The following is a 23128-nucleotide window of genomic DNA, read 5'->3' on the forward strand; positions in this document are numbered from 1 at the left end:
AGCCTACTCTGACATTCTTCTGAAATAACTATAACCTTCTGTATTTCCGTGGTTGTGATGCTTTTCAAAGTGTGTTTACCACTCCGGAGCCCTGGCAATCAAATCTGATGTGCTCCTCAATGCTGTGTCAGTGAGAGTCACACCGCTCAGGACACAGGACGGGGCCAAGATGGGAGAGGTAACAGGAATCAGCCTAAACAAGGGAGCCTCGAGATGATCACCCACCTAAGAGAACAAGACAGCAACATCAGAAACCTGGGGTAGGAAACCGCCTTCAGGAGACTCAGGGGTTGTAACTGCTGGGCTTCCTTCTCCTATGGAAAATGGAAGACAGCCCTCACCAAGAACCACGGTTTGGATGCAAGATCTGGAATTCCGGCTGAGAAGTCGGCGGGGCAGTGGGGTAGAATGATAAGTCATTCCTTTTCCTGATGGAGTTCGTTTCCTCCTGTTATGGTGAGAAACCACTCTGGCTGAAAACAACTCAGGGATGGAAGGGTTAATTAGCTGACCTGTCCAGGTCACCAGCCTTCAGGGCAGGAACAACTGAGGCCTTCTGCTTGCCCAGCTTTTGCACACAGTCCAGGACCCCCAGGACAGTGGGCCTAGGGATGGTGCTGCCAACCACTGAGGGGCCTCCTGTGCAGTGGTCAGGTGATTCCCACAGACATTCCCACAGGCTGATCTAATCTGGGCTCTCCTCTCCGGCCGTGGACTCTAGGCTGTGTCAAGTTAGCCAAGCTCTAGAGGTCACTACAAACACTGCTAAACATAAATGGAACGAGGACTGGAGGTTCGAGAAAAGACTTCTTTACCGGAATCTCTTCCACATTTTCTAAATTCCACAATTAAAGTCATTTGGTTTGTTTCAGCTATCAATTCATGGCTATCTCCTGTTCTGGGAGACACACTAACACAGTTGTCCCTGAGTGTTAACTTCCTCTCCCTGCTTCCTAACACTACCTAAGAGGATTTTTTTCTTTTTCTTTTTTTCTTTTTGAGGCAATGTCTCTCTATCCTGGAACTTTATAGAGCAGGCTGGCCTTAAACTCAAGAGATCCATCTGCCTCTGCCTCTTGAATGCTGGGATTGAAGACCTGTACCACCACACCCAGCTTTTCACATTGTTTAAACTGTGTGTGTGTGTGTGTGTGTGTGTGTGTGTGTGTGTGTAGGAAGCACACTGCCAAGACAGCAGCAAGTACAGCTCAGAGATATGCAAAAGGCACTGATTTCCATCCCCAGGAGAGCACCATTACCAAAATGGACACCACCAGGAGCTGTTGAGAGGCAGTCAGAGCTCCTGCTGTTCTTGCAGAGAGTATCAGTTCTGGGGGTTTGGAGGCCCTCTCCTGGACTCTGTGGGCACTGCATCCACATGATACACATACATACATGGAGTCAACACACTCATAAAACATAAAAAGCATGCTATCATAAAATAAGCCACACCACACAATGGATATTTAAATTTAAAAAGCAGCAATTTCAAATGTATGTACTATGTAACTAATAAAACCAGAGGACCAGGAAAGAAACTGCACAAGTCATGTGGACCAGAGTGGTCCAGGGAGAACAGAAGCATGCAGCTGTTAGTAGGCAGCAAGTCCTTGTCTTCCGAATGACGAAGGAGCTTCGTGTGCGGCTGCACAATGAAAAGACACCAAGAAACATCTATAAACTCACGTGGATGTGTGCCACGTGTCCCGCTCTTTCGCAGTCACCCCATCTCCGTTCTCCTAGACAGCTAGAACTGATATCGTTTTAAACAACAGAGCTTTCTCCCCACAAATGCAACCGATCATTTCGGGCACTTCTTTTTAAGCAAACGAAACCCCCAGTTAATCTCTCCCAAATGTATGCACATAGCTGCCATGCCGTTCACAAACGAAGCCCTAACCTAAATGCTTCAAGTGAAATTCTGGTACAAAGCGCTGTTCAAAACCTAGATAATGCATTCCTTGGCTGATGCTAAATATAGTCTTCTCAAGATGACATACATTTTGACAACGATCAGCCTTACATGTCAAGAGTTCTAAAATAGCACAGATCCCATTTTAAGGAAAGCAGAAAAAATTGCTCCTCCCTCTGTATCCCTGCAAATCTATTAAACCTATTAAAGCCTGGTCGCATCGCAAGCTGCTAGACGGGAAACTAGATTCTGTTGCAGTTTTTGCATTGTGCTAAGTCAACTGCTGCAGGTAAAATTCAAAACTGCACTCATTTCTCTTAATGATTCCTCAGAAGCATCAGGCAAGGGAGAAAATACTGAGCTGGGCCTGAGGGTACAGACCTGTAAATCCAACGGCTGTGCAGGCTGAGACGGGAATCGCCATCCTGTCTGGACTACAGAGTGAGAGCCTGGACAACCTAGTAAGATCCTGTCTAAAACAACGCAGTGGCAAGAGCACTCGCCAAGCAGGGACCAGCTACATCAAATAGCCCGTTTACACTACAGCCCACCCGCAAACAGAACAAAAGACTTCCCTTCAGTTAACACCCCAAACGGAAAGAAATTTCAGAGATAGTTTGAATTTTCTTACAGCAGCAGTTTAACCTATAAAAGAATAATATTGGGAAAAAATTTATGTAGTTTGCTCAATTTCGTATGGCCAAGCCGATCTGAAAACGTGAGTTCGTTTCATGGAGACATACTCCTGCTGTTGCTTGTGCAATGGGCTCCTGTTGTATAAACTCATTAACAAAATTTGACTGGTGAATGACACTCCCTCACTTTGCTCAGAGAGCGGGTCAGTGGCTTCTTTTCTCTGCTTGCCTGTCTTTTTCCAAGGGCGGTCACTTTGTGAGGGCGGACCATATGCTATTTTTACCACATTATCTACGCTCAACTCCTTCTCCACTTTGTGGCCTTAAAAATAAAATTTATATCTCAAAGCCACTAGGCAATCACCTAATCTCTCAACTTTATTCTTTCTCCCCTCTCCCTCTCCCTCTCTCTCTCTCTCTCTCTCTCTCTCCTCTCTCTCTCTCTCTCTCTCTCTCGCACATGTGTGTATGTATGTATGTATGTATGTATGCATGCATGTATCATATATTGCATTTGAACATCTCACAGTTTATCCACACGGTGTCTTCACTCAGATTTCTAGAGCTAGCAGCTCAACCTCCAAGCATAATCCCAGTCTTGGCAATGGGTAGCAATTGGGAGACCTGGGATGGTAGGCTATAAATCCCTCGTTTCCCGGTTTTCACAGGGACCTATGTGCAATTTCTTCAAAACCATAGCCACTGCTGGCGGAGACTGCGGCGGGCACGTGCTGGGTGCCACTGAGAACTCACCCGCTCGGACCCTGAGGGTCCCCGGCAGAGGAGTGGACACACACTCAGCTCCCCGGAACGCTCTCCCCCCAAACTCAGCCGTCCAGATTCCGATAAAGCAGAAGCCCCAAAGCCTGGCAAGGGACCCACCCGCAGCCGAGGCCGGCGGGGCCGAACGCAGTGCTTCCCGCGGGCCCGGAGCCCCTCCGTGTCCACCCCACCGAGCCCTCCTACCCGCCGGTCGCCGGGGCGCCGCGCCGCTCCTCCCGCTCCGCGCTACGCGTCCGGGTCTGCGCGTTGCCCACGCCGCTCCAGCCGCCCCGAGCCCTCTGGCCGCTGCGCGCCAGCAGCAAGTTTCCATAAAAGTCCTGGTGCGCAGCCGGCTCCCGCATTCCAGACGGGCCCAGCGCCCGCTGCAGCTGTTCCGGGACGCCAGGCCAGTCCCCAACCCCCACCGCCGCCGCAGCTCTCGGAGAGGGGTGGAGAGTCACCCAGAAAGAAGAGGGGCGGTGGCTGCCACTCCTGGCTGCCTCCTGGCAACCCGCCGGCGCGTCCCTGCCCCAGTACCCCATAAAAACTCACTTGGACCAGCTTCCTTCCCGCTTTCTACTGAATGGGGCGGCAGGGGGCCAACACTGTATTCGTTGCTCCTCTTTAACTCGGAAGCGCTAAGTGAAAAAGGCGCTTAGGTAGCGGGATGTGAGTCTACGCAACCGCTCACCTTTTTTTGGTTGAAGCCAAACCACCTCTGCGCCTCCTCAGCACCCAAAAGCACGGTGTGGGAGCGCAGGACTGCAGGGAAACCACGTTTGACTGTAAAAGGCTAGCCCAGCAGAGGCCTATTTGGGTAAGTGGAGGCCCTAAGGTCTTCAATGCATTAAACAACAAACCAGCAAGGTGTTTGTGTCACACAAATAAAGGCCCCAGGTTCAACCCCTTCCAGCACTAAACAAAAGAAAAACAATATTAACGAAACAAGTTAGCCAGGAGGTGAAGACAAGATCAGGCGTTCAAACCTTGCCTGCACTATAGAGAGAGTTTGAGGACCGCCTGGGCTTCAAAAGACCTTCTCTTGGAAATCCATAAGGAAAAGAAAAAGGAGGCGGCAAGGTAGGTAACCCAGGGACAAAGGTAACCACTTCTGGTTCCGCCACTGTGAAGACCAAAGAACAGGTGATACTCCTTATCTTGTAGATAGCGGTTTGCTCTTGCGTCCCTCACCACTCAGCTGGAGGGAAAACGCGGGAGGACGCCTGGAGGAGCAGGCTCGCCCCGCCTCCTTCCACTAGCCCCATTTCTTCAGTTCGTGGGGCTCTCCCCGCCCTCGCTTAAGCTGCCCTTAGACCTTTCCTCGACTCACCTCACTGAGCACACCCTTTGGCCCTCCATTTGAATGTCGCATGGTGCAGAAGCCCCCCCCCCACCCAACTCCCCAAGTCTATTGTAGATGCTGCTGGTGGTGTCTTTTTTCTGAGATTTAAAGGACGAGATTTTTGCATTTCTACCCAACAACCTCAGAGAAACATGTGATGACCTTCAGCCATAAAATTATTTTTGTTGCTACTTCATAACTAATTTTGCTATTGTTATGAATCATAATGTAAATATCTTTGTTTTGATGGTCTTAGGCAACCCCTGTGGAAGGGTCATTCGACCCCCAAAGTGGTCCTGACCCACACTTGGGAACCACTATTCTAGAGTGTTCTGCTGACAATAAAACTACCCATGGCCCAGCAGGATTCTGTGTTTTATGGAGAGAATGGAAAATTTTGCATAATCAGATGAGGTTATTGGCACAGAATTTGTGGGAGAGACCACACATGGATACAGGAAGGTGTAGTGAAGGACAACTAGTATGACCTTTCTAGACCCCAACCATTTTTTTTGCATGTGTGTGGCGTGCATGCATGTATGTGTTGGTATGTGTGCGCAGAGGCCAGAGAACCCTCTTGGGGTTGTCTGCTTAGGAAGACCATCCACTTGCTTTTGAGATAGGGTCTCACTGGCTTGGAACTCACTGGTTATGTCTGAGCATCCAGCGCCAGGACTATGTTCTATCCCTACGCCTGACAACCTTATGTGTCCCCACTGAGGACTGATCATGGGTTCTCACGCTGGCAAGGCAATCACTTTTCTAAGACTGCTTCTCAGTCCTAGCAGCTCCTCCCTGAAAGGCCTAAAACGCCCGCGACCTCTTCTCACTGCGCAAGACCTAGCACCTATACACAGTTTATAAGGATGGAGAGGGTCAAATCTCCACCACAGGAGGCAGTGAGCTACACAAAGAATTTCAGATGTGACTGTCTGGGGATAGTTAGCTCACAGAGGGATCCTACCTAGTGAGTGCTAGGAACAACAAGGAGGCTTGTGTGGGGGAAGCTCAGGACCTGAAGGGTGAAATAACAGGAGCGGAAGTGGGCGGGGCCAGACTACACAGGCGCTTTTGTGGGCATGAGACAGGTTTGATTTTACTCTAAGATAGGTGGCCACTGGTGGGCCTGAGACAAAGTGATGGCAGTGGTGGCTGCTGTGACCTGCTTACAGCGTACTTGTTTGGGCCCGAGTGTTGCAAATAGACAAATGGGGTGAGGGAGGAAGCAGGAGACAGATGCAGGAATCCAGAGCATCAGGAGGAAGACACTGGAGTTTGGTGAGGGAGGAGGCAGGAGACAGATGCAGGGGTCCAGAGCATCGGGAGGAAGACACTGGAGTTTGGTGACTTGAAATTTGAGGTGTGTCTCAGGTTGAACTGGTGGGCCTCTGAACAGACTGATGCCAGAGAGGAAGAGAGGTCATGGTGTCTGCACAGTCACAGAGACCCTAACTCAGACACTGGGTTTCTAGTAATGTCAAATTTAGATGTCAAAACTTAACCCACCCTGATCTCCACCCTCTGTTGTCTTCTACATTTAACTGGGTGGCTTACAGTTTCAGAGGAAGTGGTCTGAGCATATATGAGACCTCAAAGCCCACCTCCACAGTGACACATTCCTCCAACAAGGCCACACCTACTCCAACAAAGCCACACCTCCTAATAGTGCCACTGCCTATGAGCTGATGGGGCCAATTACATTCAGACTACCACACCCAAGATTTGCAAATATGCATATGAACTCCTGTTATATTTAGCACAAATCAACTGGGTCTGTTCTCACCCTGTATTAGTTATAGTCTATGGTACTGGGGTTCAAACCTTAAGTGTATTGGGTGCTCTAATGCTGAGCTATACCTTTAGCCTCTGTCCAAATTAGACACTCATCACAACAATAGATAGAGAAACACAGCTGAAGCTTTGAAGTGAACTTGTAATGGCAAATAGCTTATAAGACTTAACCATCAAGCCTGGAGAATGGAAACGTAAAATACTGGGTACAGACATCAAACTAGAGCATCTCCAGCCATTGCCCTTGTATTGCTAAAGGCTTTCTCTCTTAAAAGTAAGGGATGTAATTGGCTGTCTAGTGCCAAACAGTTAACCCTGAAAGCACACATACTGGTAACCTTATATGGACTAAGCAGGTTATATTTATGAACATATATATGAATATACAAATACACATATGCATGCACTAACAAGTGGTGAGAAAGGAGACCATGGCTCTGAAGGGAGGGGAAGGGGTGTATGGGAGGGTTTGCATGGGCGGGGGGGAGTTACGATTAAAACTGAGTTTTAAAAGCAGACCATGGCAACAAGCAAGGTATGCTGGGCATGGGGCACGTGCAGTGGGGAGACAGGCAGTCAGACACCTATAGCCTAGTCTACATAATGAGTTCCAGGCTAGCATGGGCTATATAGCGACACCCTGTCAAAAAGGAAAAAGTTAGGGACTTGTAGGGTGTAGGATATACATTGGTGGGGCACATGCTTCACAAGTGCGAGACTCTGAGCGTGCATGTGTGCGTGCGTGTGCAGGTCAAAGGACAACGTTCAGGAGCAGAGGCTCTCTTCCACAGAGGGTTCTTGGGAACAAACTTAGTTTGTCAGACCTGAATAGGAAGTACTTTTACCAGACAAGCAATCTCTCGGGCTCAGTTTATGCTTCTGTGCTGTGGTATTCAGCCAGCATGAAGATCCTGAATGATCTTGCCTCCTGGCAATTGGACCGTGCAGCGTTCTCCCACACTGGGTCAGGGTTGGTGCCCAGCAGAGTCTAGGCACTGCCAAGACTGGGAGATGCCAGTGGGCAAAGTGCTTGCCATGCTCACCTGACCACTGGAGTTCAGACCCCCAGAACCTGTAGGGAGCCAAACTCGGTAGGGCATGGGTCTGGTATCCCAGTGCACACCTACGGCAGGACAAAGAAGCGCTGGGAGGTACGAGCCAGCTAGCCTGTGAATAAGGAAACCCTGCCTCAAAGTGGAAGGTGAGGACTGGCAGCTGACGCTGTCCTGACTTCCACACATGCACCGTGAGCTGGTCCGTGCTTGCGTGCACAAACCCTGTCCCACACATTGTCTATCACACAAACACTGCCTTTCACCGTGCTTTCCTGGAATTCACTAGAGAAGTAGCCACTTCTGCCGACAGCCAGCAATGGACAGGCCTCCTGACAGCAGGGCCGAGTTAGCCAATCTCCCAGCCTTCTGACTATTTTGAGTTGCTATCAGAGACACCTGATGCGGGGTAACATTTTAAAATTTATTTGGCTCATAACTCTGGGAACTTGGTTGGCACTGGCATGGAGGTGAGGACCCCCTGCTGTACCACAGGGTGGCTTGCAGAACAGGGAGTCCTGTGTGCTCCTTTAGAGCACCGTGCTCCAGCACTGTGCTCTCAGGAAAGTAACTCATGCCAACCAAGCCTGTCAGCAGCCCAGAAGGCGGAGCCTGACCGCCCCAGAGGGTGGGGTCTGGCCGCCCAGAGGACAGGGCCACATAACCTCACTGATTTCCGTGAGGCCCATCACCATCTGAAGGTTCCACCAATCACTTCAACAGTGCCACGTGAGAAGCTTCCAGCACATGAACCTCTGGGAAGCACGGCAAATGCAAATCCGTTATCCCCAGTTGAGCCTTTAGTTTTCTGTTGCCTTAGGAGAGACCCTGATTCAGAAGCCGCAGGCCGGCCATCCATAGGGGTCCACCAACCCTCAAAGCAGCGAGTGTTTGTTGGTGTTAAACTGTGTGACACTCCTCACACAGCTGTGGCAAGTGCCTATTGGGAGGCAAGCTGAGGATCTGGGAGCTGAGCAACACCTGAACCCAGGAATTTGCAACAGGCCTTGGTCAACGCCTAAGACTCTGTATCAAAAATAATGAAGCAGCAGAGGAAAGATGAACGCTTTGTCGCCTGCTCTTGCCATGCAAGCGCTGCGCCTTCTCAGGCTCCGTCACCTTAAGGAGGGTTAGCAGCATTGGCAAGGCTGTAGTACCCGCTCTTTCCCAGCCCTGCCCACGGCAACGTGGCCATGTTCAGGTGCCACTGTGTTATTTCAATCAGCAAATTACCAAGCTCTGAAACTTCCTATATACAAATGTGCCTGTGAAGGCTTCCGGTGACATACGGGCAGTTAGAAGCGGGATGCTGAGGTGATAGTTGACGTGGCGGTTACTCTGCTGCGGCTTTTAAGTAAAGGATGAAAAGCACCATTGGGAAGGCGGGCTCTTTTTCTTTGCTGTCCTGGAATCCAGCGCTTCTTTGCCCGAATGATGGTTACTGCAGGATTTTCACTGTTTTGATGTACGAAAAGCCAAAGAACCTGAATAGACCCAAAATCTGTACAGCAGGATCAGAGACCACAGAGAAGAGCAAGGAAACAACGGGCAAGAAATGGCAGTTGCCAGTCAAGCTGGTGGGACAAAGGGGTATAGTGTATGACACACAGAAACCTCCAAGGCTCTGGGAGGCACAAAGAGGTGATGGAGAGGCAGGAGAGAAGCAGCAGAGATTTTTCTGTTTCTAGTGTGGTTTTTGTTCTGTTTTGGTTTATTGGGGAGGTTTTTTTTTTTTTTTTAATTCTTGCCTTTGTTTGCTTACTTTGTTTTCTTTCCTGGGGGGAATGCAACAGGGATGAGAAGGGCTATCAGGGGACAGGGAGGTGAACAGAATTGGGGCACATGATGTGAAACCCCCAAAGATTCCATTAAGGAGTTAAAAAATATTAAAGACTACAGGAACTATGAAGAAACACTGCAGAAAAAAAAAAGATGTCAAAAGCTGAGCCACAGGGAACACAGCACAGAAACAAAAGTTTGTGAAGGGGAGGCCCACAAAGGGAAGAGCAGGGCAGAGGCAGACAAATGAGCAGCCACCAAGTTCACAGCTAGAGATGTAACCTGGAATTCATGACAGACATGGTGAGGCCCGTGGAGGGGCTTCTTCATCACACGTCACAGGTCTGCGAGATGCATGCACCTTTAATCCCGGCACTCAGGAGGCAGAGGCAGGCGGATCTCTGTGAGTTCCAGGACAGCCACTGCTACACAGGGAGACCCTGTCTCCAAACAAAAACAATAAAACAAAACAAAAAAGAATTCCATGGGGCTGGAGAGATGGCTCAGTGTTTAAGAGCATTGCCTGTTCTTCCAAAGGTCATGAGTTCAACTCCCAGCAACCACATGGTGGCTCACAACCATCTGTAATGGGGTCTGGTGCCCTCTTCTGGCCTACAGACACACACACAGACAGAATACTGTATACATAATAAATAAAAAAAAAAGAATTCCGTAAGATTTTTCAAGTGCCAAAACCTTAAGTTTAGCCAGGATAACCAAAGAGGACACACAAGCTGACAAAGACAAAGCCAGATGATGACACAAGGAACCAAGCGAGCCCTCAGAGCCAGCACAGAACCCTGTCCCTCACCATGCACCTCTGTGTATGCCTGTGTGACCTGGTTACTAAATAATATATTTCAGTTCATGTATTTAACAAATTAAATAAAACAGGAATGGTCGTGCATGCCAGTGATCCTGGTGCTTGGGAGGTCGAGGCAAGAGAACCTGGGGTTGAGAGCAGCTTGTGCTACGGAAGACTCCTTTACACAAACCGAAGAACCTTAACAATCCAGGAGCAGGGTGAGCAGCTCCGAGGTGGAGCACTTGCCTAAGATGCTGACCCTGGAGACAGACTCACTGGCGGTGAGGGAGGGTGCGGTCATACCAGCCCAGGAGCGATACTCTTGATGGCTTTGTTCACTGAAATATTTTTTTTGAGGTTGAATATTTATTCAGGGGAGTTATGAAGGGGGAAGGGAAGGAGGAAGAGGAAGAGGAAGAGAGGGAGAGGGAGAGAGAGAGAGAGAGAGAGAGAGAGAGGGAGGGAGGGAGGGAGAGAGAAGCAGGGAAGTGGGGAGAGAGGCAGAAGCGAAGCTGCTCCTCCGAGAGGAAGATGGAAAAGAGCTTCACTGAAATATTTTAAGCAAAACATGATGCTGGGACTTTATCCATGGCAATACTACTTTATTTCCATGTTAGTACATACAGACATTTGGTAATATGTTACACTTGACTTCAGCCTCCACACGTGGCCTACTTACACTGAAGAAACAGAGGTGCTGACATCAGCCAGGGATCATTAGGGACCAAGTGTTTCATATGTCCATTTACCGCAGGTTATATAAACTCTTATGTCTCACATACATATTTGTTGGTTAAAAAATTTACAGATTTCAACTGAGCCTAATCCTTATAGTCAGTTTGAAATTATAGTCCAATTAAATTCTGAGTCCATGTTCACATTAAAAGTAAAAACGAGTTCTGAGCATAACTTACAGTCTGACCGTGACGGGCCACGGGGTGCTCACCTCCACTTTGTCAGCCTTGCTTTGTGTCCTCATCCCTAGGCTGACTGCGGGGATGGAAGTAGAAATCACTCGTCTTAAAGCAAGGAGACATTGTAAATACATTTTTATACCCAGTTAACTCACAGCAAACAGATACAAATGATAAGTATTCCTCCAGGAGACAGATACAGGTCTTTGGAGCTGACTTTTTAACAGAACAGAAAACTTTCTTGAACATATTTTTAACCTCCGGTAAGGAATGACGACCCTTTTAGCTGCACAAGAAGAACAGAGAGAAACAAAGGAAGATAAATCAACTGAATGTTTCCCCTTTCTTCTGGAAGGTTTTTCTTGGGATTCACTCTGTCCTCTTACACAGCATGTGGAAGAATGGCAGGCGACCTTCAGTTGACGCCATCAGTCCCACTAACTGCCCCCTCCCCCGCTCTAGCTTAGTCTGGTCTTTTTATTATTTTTATTTTGTAAAGCATCGCTCCTCTGTTTAATTTTAAGGCAAATGAAAACTGGTGTGTATATATCTTAAGTATTTTCAACAGTCAAGTCAGAGATGTTCTGTTTAAAAAGACATTTTCCTTTAAAAAGTTACCCCCCCAACCCTGATCCCCCAAAAGAGTTTTCTCCTATATTTATTACCCCAAAATCTTGCTAGGTCATTATTATCTCTTTTGTCAAAGGCCACAAAGAAAGTATCTGGTGAGTGTGCCTGTTAATTAGCTCACCAGAAACTAATCAACTTTAAGTACTTCAGTTGGACAAACCAACCCTTTCTTTCTTTTCATTTTTTTGAGTCAGGGTTTCTCTGTGTAGTCCTGGCTGGCCTCAAACTCACAAAGACCACCTGCCTCTACCTCCTGAGTGCTGGGGTTAAAGGCGTGGACTGCCGCCTCCCAGCCAAATCAAGACCTTCTTGAAGATGGGCAATTTATTGTTTTTAATTGAAATTAAAAGCAGGGAGAAATCAAACGCTTTTTGGAGAGATCATCCGCCCACGATGATCTCACGTTGTAGCAGCGTTACTGCTACAGAGGGCAAGTCTTCTAGCAGTGTTTCCGCCCCCCAAAACAAAGTTCCCTTACAGCTCTGTTTATAAAACCTCAGCACAAGACATCGAGCTCTCCAGCGAGTTAACTAATACAATCCCTAACTGTCTTGCTAGTGCGGCATGCGCACTGGGTCACTCACATCTGCTGACGTCTCGGAAGGATGGGGCACAGCTAAAGGAAGTACGAAGGGGAGCAGGGCAGAATGCATTTGGTACTCGTTATTGGTGAGCATCACAAACAGGGAATTAGGGGGGTAAAAAGTGACGCATAAGGCGGCAAGGCGCTGACAGCCTAGACACGCTAATGGCACAAGTCAACATTTTACAACGTATGATTACTGTACATGACTATGATGGATATATAAAGGCTTAAAAAAACTTATTTTTTTTATCTTTTCTTATCATTAACCTTAATCTAGGCACTTTAATCTAAAAATGCATTTTTAAAGAATGCATTTCAGATCTTTCTGTATAACTCACTCTGAAAACGAACGCAGGCCACTCCAGGACTTCAAGTCAACAAACCGATCCAATGAGCAAGTGGGACATGATCTTACAGCAAAATTCATGAGGTCTGAAAATATATAATCTGCTTTGCCACTTGTTCATATGTTTATCTTAAGGACACAAAATATGTTCCCATATCATTTAAAATATTTGTGTTCAATTTCTGAGAGGAAAAGGCCTTTAAAACACAAGCTCAGAGAACTAGTATTTTTAAAACGTGGGCATAAGTTGGCACACTTCCAGTGTGCTGCGCTCTCTGTGGGGAATTAAGTTTGTTTTGTGGACAGAGAAAAAAGTTATTTGATTCTACCAGGTTTAACACCTTAAGTTCATAGTTTCATTTAAAAGAGGATAATTATTTAGTTTTTTCTTTGTAAATAGATTATATTTTTAAATTTAATATTCACCTAAGGGAAAATTGTTCCAGTTTATAAAAAGCTAAAAACTCATGGGGTGTATTACAACTCAGCGGACAACAGTGTGTCCTCTGCACACTAAGGCGGTCGGTCCTCTACAAGCTGCACTCTGTAGACTGCCGGTCTCCTCCATTTTAATTCTGTACACCAATCCCTGGGGGTTACAATTCCCTTGAGTCAAATACAGAGCAAATATACAAGCAATAAGGCAAACAGCACAGCTAAGCACCACTATTGCCTACATTTGACTAAACTAAGAAGTAACTTGACAGTTAAGAACACGCTTCAGGCAAAGTTAGATATGTTGACACTAGAAGTCATAAACTCCTGCACACGTGAACCACAGTGGTCTTGGGCTAGTGTATTTTCAGGGTGCAAAGCATTGAGGCATATTTTGAGAACGACATTGGACATTCCAGACAGTGTGGAGACAATTAATGAACCCCTATGTATTGGCTGCAGTTCAAGCAACAGTCATAAATTATGCAACGTTTCACAACTCAAATTATTACCTAAAGATCATGAAAGAGTCACCCTGGACATATCACGCGTGGGTCCCATGACAGAATCTCTGCAGAAGTACAGTGCAACACCCATTCTTTGAGACTTTCTTTCTCCCTTCCTGAGTCTGCAGCGTCAATTCTGTGGATCCTGAGGCGCACCTCACAACCAGACATCGCTCACACCTCTTCTGTACTCATTGTACTTTGGCTTCTAACAGCGGGGTGGGCACAGCATGGCAGTGTCCACTAGTACAAGCGGTGGCATGCCTCAGGGTATCCGCGCCCAGACAGGCAGCGAGCAGCTCCGTGCGGCGGATGAGCAAGTGCAGGAGGTCCTCGGCCAAGGCGTCGATGCTCGAATAGCGCACCTTCTCAAGGTCAAAGATGTCTTTGAGAAAGAAAAGAACTTGATTCTGAAAAATGAATATATAAGAAATTGGTATTTATTAAACCACAATTTGTTACATCCACGAATTGCTAATACTGAAACAGACACTGAGCCAGGGGTTAGACACCTCAGTTCTTAGTTTCGCACCTCATGGGCAAAGAACATTGAACAAGTTATTTAATCATTTTGATTGTTGTTTTCTATGTCTGCAAAATTTGGGCAAATACTTGTCCTGCTTTTCATTTGTTTGTCTTTTTCTTTCCTCCCCCCACCCCCGCCAATGTCATGGCTTCTCTGTCTGTCCTGGAAGTTTGTAGACCAGGCTGGCCTCAAACTCAGAGATCCGCCTGCCTCTGCCTCCCAAGTGCTGGGATTAAAGACATGCACCGTCACATCCTGTTTACTACACAGAGCTGGCACAGTGAGCAAAAGAGGGACCATGAGAAGCACCCAGAGCACTTGAGTACCTGTGAGGGGCTGTTTTCCAACCTTTGCTCTCGGCCACCTCTGAGCCTGAGCCACACAGACATAAGAAAAGGAACCATTCTCACTAATCACAATACTTTTAAATGTATATTTTTCTGTTAAAAAAGGACATAAATGAAAAATAATAGTTTCATGTCTGTCGTCAGTGGCAGCCTTGAAGAGTTTTATTTCAGCGAGTTAACCCCACAGAAGCACATTTAACGTGAGCTGCAGACTGCTAGACCCTAACCTCAGCTGCTCTCAAGTGATGGACGAGTGGACCGCAAAGAGAAAGCCCAGCGACATCACTGCTACTCCTCGGGAACCCTGTGCTAAGACTATTAGAGGCTGTCACAGAGTCACTGCAGGTCACAGGCCAGCAGCATCCTAGTGCCCCGGTCCACAGCTAGGAAGGAGGCAGAGTTGGAGGGCTCAAGACCATCTGAGCAACTCCACTCTTCCCACTGCAACACACCCTTCACAGCTGGAAGGCTAAGCAGACTAGAAAAAGTCATGACTTCCAAACAACAGTAAGATAAATACTTCCTAAATCATTATACAAACACTGTATTACTAAAGCAAACAAAAACTTAGAAACAATTCCCAGCACCATGAGGCGTGCAAGCTCTCAAATTCATGCTCCTCTAATTGTTTGTCTCTGGAGACCCAGGCACTGCAACACAGCCCAGCAGAGAGGTTTTCCCTGGCACTTTGTCAGCCAGAACATTTTGCAGTGAGCTCTAACAAATGTTTTGGCAAACACCAACTTCTGACATGAGGACACACTTTAAATTCCCGTGTGATTATTTCTTATAACTTGGATTTCAACATTCATATCACTTGTGCAGCCACAACATCACACAGGCACCGCTGTAACATGGCAACGCTGTGCAAGACCCTAAGAGGAAAGGTGGACACAGTCAGGGGACATGTGGAATCCAGAGCGGGGTGTCCGCTCTCTAAGGCACTGGTCCATTACATTAACATTCGTATTAAAGATGAAACCAATTTAATACTGGCACTTAAATACAGAGGCTAGGTGATTTTTATAACTTCATATATGGTAAACAAAAGTAAACAACTTTGTTTGATTCAATGGCTGAACATACCTTAAAGAAGTAACACAAGTCATACAGAGAATTCCTAGGGCCCAAGAAGCCCCAGGCTAACACAGGGCTTACATGCTCACAAATGGCATAAAAATGTGCGAAAAATCCATCTGAGATCTGTTGGGAAGCAAAAGCGAATCCGGTTATTTTTAGCTTCTTAAGTTCACTTTCTCTATTAATGAAACATAAACCGCTGGCCACTGTGCGGGCAGCAGCCTTTGGGAGCAGACCAAGGTTCCATAACGAGCCAGCCTATTGGGAAAATTAATACACTGAACAGTGCCTAGGAGTCAGAGGGTTTTGTATGGGGTTCATACTCTAGCCTGCAGTTTCAGATGAGAAACACTTTCTAAAAGGCAAATTTGCCTCATAAAAATACATTTTGAGTGTTCCTTACCAGGGGTTCGGGCCAGAAAAATTTCAGATTTTTTAAAATTCTGGAACACCTCTTCCAAACAGTTCATCGATGAGGACTAAGCATGCAAAATATGAGCCTCCAGGGGCCATTCTCAGTCAAACCACCACAGAGAACCTGGGTTTGTATTTAACTCTTTCCTAAAAGCAAGTGTCATGCGGCAGCGAAATTCTAACATCAGTACCGTGCTCTTCCATGTAATTTTTAGGGGCATTGTGCTCACTGTTATTTTCATTATTTGAAAGTCTTACTCAACTGTAGTGACCAAAAAAAAAAAAAAAAAACAAAACAAACAAACAAACAAAAAAACCCAAAAAAACCTCCCTCTAAAATGGGTTTTACACAAGCACTAAATGATTAAGCGTTAGGGTTTGGGATGTAGGTCAGGAGATAGAGTGCTTGCTTGGCGTGCACAAAACTGTGCGTTTGAAACCCAGCACCCTATAAACCAGGTGTAGGGGAACATAGCACAGGGGAAGTGGTAGCAAGAGGACCAAGAATTCAAGGTCATTGCTGACCACTTAGTCCTGAGCAGCCTGTGACTTAGGAGACCCGGTCTATAATAGATAAACACACAGAAAGCACTGAACTGTTCCTACTGAACTCCAGCCTTAGTTAAGAAAGTCAATACGACTAAACTTGGTCATGTGGCTGACATGGAATCCTGGCACATAGGTCTGCATTTGAGGAAGGTTTCTATGTTCGCTAATAACAGACTTTCCAGTTTAGTGCAGTGTAGGTCTTAAAGCTATGTCCTTAGGAGTCTGAGGGTCTCCTCCGTCAGACTGCCTGTAGACAGTCTGAAGGGCGCTTTCTTGGTTAATGACTGCTGGGGGGGGTTGGTCACTACAGGAGGTGCCATCTCTGGACAAGTGGTCCTGGATGATAGAAGAAAGCAACCTGCGTGAGCCACGAAGAACAAGCCAGTGAGCAACGTTCCTTCAAAGCTTCTTCCTCGGCACCTGCCTCCAGGTGCCTGTCTTGCATCTCCTGGATGGTGCACTATAATATAAAAGTCTTGAACTTCCTGGATGGTGCACTGTAATATGGAAGTGTCTTTCCGCCCCACGCTGACGTTGGTCCCGTTCCTCTCTCGTCTTGATGTTCTCTCCCTGATCTTTCTTTTTCTTTTTTTTTTTTTAATTATTTATTTATTTATTATGTATACAATATTCTGTCTGTGTGTGTGTCTGCAGGTGCAGAAGAGGGCACCAAACCTCATTACAGATGGTTGTGAGCCACTATGTGGTTGCTGGGAATTGAACTCAGGACCTTTGAAAGAGCAGGCAATGCTCTTAACCTCAGAGCCATCTCTCCAGCCCTCTCCCTGATCTTTCAATCGGGGAAGCTTTCCATTGAGCTGGGTTTTATTTGTTTGTTTCGGCTCAGTGTAAAGATCTTGTTACGCAAGACTGACAACCTAAATTCAGATCTTTAGAACGTACATAAAAGTCAGACACACGGCACAAGTATCTGTAATGCTGGTATGTCCCTGCTGGAGATAGATGAGAAGAAAGCATAGGAGAATCTTCAGCGAGCCTGGCTCACACAGCAGCAGAAAGATACTGTCTCAGAAGAGGAGGAACGGTGTAGACTGATCCCCAGATGCTGTTCGTTAGCTTCCATAGGTGTCCTGTGTACACCCCTGCACCCACACATGTGAAGAAGCACACAAATATGCGCGCGCATGCGCGCGCGCACACACACACATCATCCACCTGCGTACCACAAACATCCACACAAGCTCATACCACTTCCAGAGAAAGACAAACATAGTATAGTTTTCTGGAATAATTTTAAACTAGAATTATTCAGATGGAGTCCCCAGAATGATTTCTGGCAACACCTCCTAGGGAAACCAGGAGGAGCACACTGCAGAAACTGCTACGGTGGGCCCTCCAGGCTCAGTGTTACAAACTGTTAGACTGAGAAGTGTGGGCGGGGTAGAAACAGCACAGGCTACTGGGTAATCACAGCAATAGCTGGGATTGAACTGAAGGCCACCGGGCGACAGTTTAGCCCTTAGCTCTTTGCACCGAATCTTTTAAACATTGTACACAGTAAATATTGGCATTATCTTCTTTCTCAAAGAGGAAGACATTAAGGCAGAGAGATTAAGCAACTAACCAAGGTCACAGAGAGTTAGTGACCTCTCAAGCCAGGCAGTCTCACTTCAGATTTCACCCACCTCACCACAGCCCTGCAGAAAGAGCAGTGCTTTGTGGGTAGGACGGACTAGAAGATACACGGGAACACACGTTCACCACAGATGGTGCCCCCGGGTTTATCAGTGCTCTAACCGAGTAAGCCACCAGTCTGGTGGACAAGCCACTGTGAGGGCAGAGCTATGAAGCACGCCTGCCCTTGACGGCCCTCTTTGCACACAGGCCTGCCTGTCTTGTGGGTGCCGCACAGCACAAAGCCCATCATGGGCTGCGGGTAGTGGATGTGGATGTCGGAGCCACCACTGTGTGGTCCCTATCAGTCACCCAGTCTTGGTGTCTCGGCTATTTTCACAGCAACAAAAAGTGAACTAGGCAGGAATCTAGGGCATGGCCAGTTTACCTTCATCTGCTGCCTTTTCTGTTTCAGCACCGACCAGCAACTTGAAGCCACAGCCTAAGTATGTACAGAGGAGAAAAGCAAGGTTTAAAGTTATAGCTGCTACCAATGTTTCCTTTTAAAGACAGTGATTTTTACTGGGATTCAAAGTTTCTTGATCTAAAAATTCCAAAGAGTAGAAGTAAGGAGTACCCTGGCTTCCTTGTATCAAACATCATGGGAGATATCTCATTTTTATGAAATTTAAAAATTAAATACAAAGCCTGAACTCTAGAACCAAGGAGCTTAGCAATTACAACAATGAGCTCAACCTCCCCCCCCCCCCCCCCCCCTTCTGAGACAGGGTCTGTCTGTGTAGTTCTGACTGGTCTGGAACTCACAGAGACCCACTCACTTCTGCTTCCTGAGTGCTGGGATTAAAGGCGTGCGCCACCTCTGCTGACCTCCACGTAACTCTTTCCTAAACTGTCCGTCCTTGACCATTTCCCATCAAGCTTGAACGGCGAGGAAAGTACACAGCACTCACGGTTTCTTTGAAGGAAGAGTTGAGCCAGCGATTGTTGACTACATTCTGGATGGATGTTGGTGGGTTTTCTAAATCTTCAAAGGAATCCATTAAAATAAAATCCAGAACCACATCATAAAAATTTATATTTTTTACCTGTATTAAATTGCAAGATAGAAATGGGTGTTAGAGAGGGCTGAGGGAAGTCGGAGCTTTGCAATGCCAGGATTTTCAGTGGTTTGGATTATGTTTCTCCACAAGCAGAAGGTAAGTACAAAGCCACATCCCTAGGGTATTTATTCCTTTGCTGTGGGAACTCCTTCAGCCAATAGCGTATAAGATACTGGTCCACTTTGGGCGTGGTCACATGTACTATATATACAGATAAAAAAGTGTGTACAGCCCCTTGGCTGTTGGATTTGGTTCCAGTTCCCCTGCTCATGCAGAGGACTGTTGATCTGTGAGTCTACCCCTAAGAAAAGAAACCTTTATTGTGCTCCATTCTGGGCTAGTGTGAGACTAGTTAATTATAATTGGCAGCACCCCTTCCTGGCCCACCAGGTCCGACCAATTTCTCCTTAACTCCTTTCCTTATTCTGAGCAGTGGCAGGGCTCGCGGGGCATCGCCGCTCACTCGCCCCAGGTCTGCCTGTCTTACCTACGAGGTCACCATCTCGCTCTATCGCGTGCTCACAGGCACTATGCTCTGGCATGTACTGTACCAGGTGTTCAGGTAGCTACGGCAAGAAACCTGGAGTCTATGGCAAGAAAATAATCCCACAGAGATCCAATTACAACCCCAATAAGCACAAGAAAGCATCAAAGTGTGCAGCAGAGACTGGTTTTAAGCTGGACATAGAGATGGCCTCCCTGGGGAGGGAGCCTTCCCAGGGACAGGGAATTCCTGTCAGACTTTAAGGTCGGAAGAAATACTATGGCGTCAAAGGGAAAAAGCACTGAACGTGTGCCACAGCAAAGCGGGTGGGAAACATGGCGGGAACCAAAGACCAGACCCCGTAAGGGCTCATCCCCGTGTGGAGGAGGGAAACATGGTGGGACCAGACCCCATAAGGGCTCATCCCCGTGTGGAGGAGGGAAACGTGGCGGGACCAGACCCCGTAAGGGCTCATCCCCGTGTAGAGGAGGGAAACGTGGCGGAAACCAAGGACCAGACCCCGTAAGGGCTCATCCCCGTGTGGAGGAGGGAAACGTGGCGGAAACCAAGGACCAGACCCCGTAAGGGCTCATCCCCGTGCGGAGGACTTCTAATTTATTCTCACTGGAGGATGGAGTTGGGGATGGGAGATGATCAGACCACATATTTTAAAGATGATCTTGACAAGTTAGAATGAGTGGCCTGGGACTGGAATCTCGGTGCCTGGGAGGTAGAGGCAGGAGGATAAGAAACGCAAGATCATCACACAGAGTTCAGTGCTGGGTTACAATGAGACCTTGTCTCAAAACAAGAAGAAGATAACTTTAGCAGAAGTGTAGGAGAAGCAAGGAGAGGCAGAGTAATTCCAAGGAGGGTGCAGTGGGCAGGGATCACAGGGTACAAGACACCAAGGAGGCTAGGCCAAATAAAGGCCACGGGAATACAGAAAAACTCTAACCGCGTTCAGAGACAAGGACAAGTGGGTAGCGGGAGGAAGGATGAAGGATGAGGCTCAGGGCTCTGCTGACTAAGTTCATAGAATGAGGGAGCACCGGAGAAGGAGCTCTCCCTGTCTGCACCTACTGTTCCCTCTGCTACAGTGTCTCTCTGCTCCCTGTAAATTCACCTAAACTTTGACCACAGCAAGCCTGTCCAGGCTCAGTATGGACTCGCCCTGCCCAGGGGTAGAACGGCCATTTTCCTACTGTGCTTTCATGGCTGCTGGTTAGAAACCAAGAACTGTGAGCTGGAATAATATTTTTGTGCTGTTGCTGCTCCTAGACCCTGACATAACCAGAGCTAGAAGTGTTTGTGCACCCATGATGGAGGAGGGTCATCTGTCTATGTATTACTTTCATTGGTTAATAAAGAAACTGCTTTGGCCCTTTAGTAGGACAGAAAATTAGGTAGGCGGAGTAAACAGAACAGAACTGTGGGAGAAAGAAAGCAGAGTCGGGCAGATGCCTCAGGCAGACGCCATAGCTCTCCTCTCTGAGATGGACGCAGGCTAAGATCCTTCCTGGTAAAAGCCACACCTCGTGGTGCTACACAGATTACTAAATATGGGTTAAAGCAAGATATAAGAATTAGCCAATCATACCCAGACCTTTACATCTGCATCAAGTTCTACCACCATGCATAAGCTAGAATCTAGGAATTCACGTGTATAGCTGTGATTTAAGTCCTAGGCTCTCTACCTTCTCGGACAGTAAGAACCTGCCTCTGACTTTTCTGCCACATTTGCCTCTCCAGTCCCATGTGTCTACGTCCCTGGATCTGCTAAGGTGCCCTGTCTCTTGCTCACCTTAAACTGCTCGTGCACAGAACACTGTCACTGTGCCTTGTATGAGGAATGAAGTCTGCCACTGACTGTTAGATGGAAGATGTGAATGAAGAAAAAGGCTTTTAAGAGTCATTCTTTCCAACCAACTGATTTATGAAGACAATGGTTTCCATTGTTTATGAAGGTCAGAAGTAGAACAGTGTCTGCCACCACACACATGTTGGCTATGATGGCACCCTACCACCACACAGTAGGTGCAACAGTTCCTATCACCACACAGTAGGTACAATGGTGCCTATCACCACACAGTAGGTACAACGGTGCCCCACCACCACACAGTAGGTACAATATGCTTTATCACCACATAGTAGGTACAATGGTGCTGTACCACCACACAGTTGGATTTACTATCACTTAAAAAAGACAAAGAAAGCAATGCCTTAGTCAGGTAACTATATGTAGATAGCAGGAATAATGATTATATGAAATTTGAATTTACCCCTCTGGCAGCAAGTTCCATCTCAGTACTATCCCAGTGGTCAGTCTGCTCTAAAAAATAGATCATCTCATCAAAAACATCTTCAAATTTCTTTGGATTCTGCAAAGAAAATATATTGCAGTCTTAAATTAGCTTTATAACAAGACTTAAGACTACAAAATAAATTACTTTTTAAGAAAGTTAGTTGGATCTTAATTATTCAAAAAACATTTTCAAATATTATTTACCTTTTTAAAAAAAATATTTCAAGTATCCCAGGCTAGCCTTAAATGAACTGTATAGTGGAAGATGATCTCAAAATCCTGACCCTTTTATCCACCTTCCTTCCAAGTGCTGGGATTACAGATGTGCCCCATACCTGGTCTCTACGGTGCTGGGATTACAGATGTGCCCCATACCTGGTCTCTATGGTGCTGGAATTATAGATGTGCCCCATACCTGGTCTATAATGTGCTGGGATTACAGATGTGCCCCATACCTGGTCTATAATGTGCTGGGATTACAGATGTGACCCATACCTGGTCTCTACGGTGCTGGGATTACAGATGTGCCCATACGTGCTCTCTATGGTGCTGGGTTTGAACTCAGCCCCATTACATGGCAGGCTAACCACGTAGTCTACACTCCCACCCTCCACTTACCACCTGTTACTCTAGTTTACAGAAGCCAAGAACGAGAATGTTAGTAAGCCCTCATGGCAAACTGATGCTCGGACTTTAAGATAAAAATGAGATTCTAGCAGAAGGCTGGGGTTCTTCCCGTGCAGCCTAGCTCCTCCTGGAGGAGCTGGTTCAAACCCCAGGGCTTGTCTACACTAGGAAGGCCAACCAACCTTGATGCAGGGGGAGGAGCTTGGTCCTGCCTCAACTTGATGTGCCATGCTTTGTTGACTCCCATGGAGGTCCTGCCCCTTTCTGAATGGAGATAGATGAGTGGATGGGGGGGTGCCACAGAGGGGAAGTGAGGGGAAGGGACGGGAAGAGCAGAGGGAGGGGAAACTGTGGTGGGTATGTAAAATAAATTTTTAAAAAATTAAAAAAAAAAAGAGGGCCAAGAAAGCAACCCAGGACTTATCCTGTGACCTGCAAGGACACAGAGTCACCGAGAGTCACTAGTACTGTGCACTTTAAGTTACTTTCCCAGATATCTCGTATTCAATCACAACAGTTTCTGAACGCAGCTCTACAACACAGATGAGGGAACTGAGAGTGAACAGGACTGGAGCTGAATCCCAGGTAGGCCAAGGGCTATGGGC

General features: G+C 47.0%; 1 protein-coding gene across 3 annotated transcripts in view; it reads right to left on the minus strand.

Annotated features, from left to right (window-relative positions):
- Window positions 1-10659: 10659 nt before the first annotated feature.
- Miga1 (mitoguardin 1) overlaps window positions 10660-23128 on the minus strand; it is a 53451-nt gene continuing 40982 nt past the window's right edge. For all 3 annotated transcript variants that reach the window (XM_038311186.1, XM_038311187.1, XM_038311188.1), the window contains 5 exons: window positions 21874-21972; window positions 18958-19092; window positions 18435-18488; window positions 15455-15571; window positions 10660-13905 (listed from right to left, as the gene is read on the minus strand). In XM_038311186.1, coding sequence (XP_038167114.1) covers window positions 13687-13905; window positions 15455-15571; window positions 18435-18488; window positions 18958-19092; window positions 21874-21972 — 624 coding nt within the window. In that variant the 3' untranslated portion in view covers window positions 10660-13686. The remainder of the gene's footprint in view (window positions 13906-15454; window positions 15572-18434; window positions 18489-18957; window positions 19093-21873; window positions 21973-23128) is intronic.

The sequence above is a fragment of the Arvicola amphibius genome, chromosome 14 (assembly GCF_903992535.2).
Source record: "Arvicola amphibius chromosome 14, mArvAmp1.2, whole genome shotgun sequence".
Classification (NCBI taxonomy): domain Eukaryota; kingdom Metazoa; phylum Chordata; class Mammalia; order Rodentia; family Cricetidae; genus Arvicola; species Arvicola amphibius.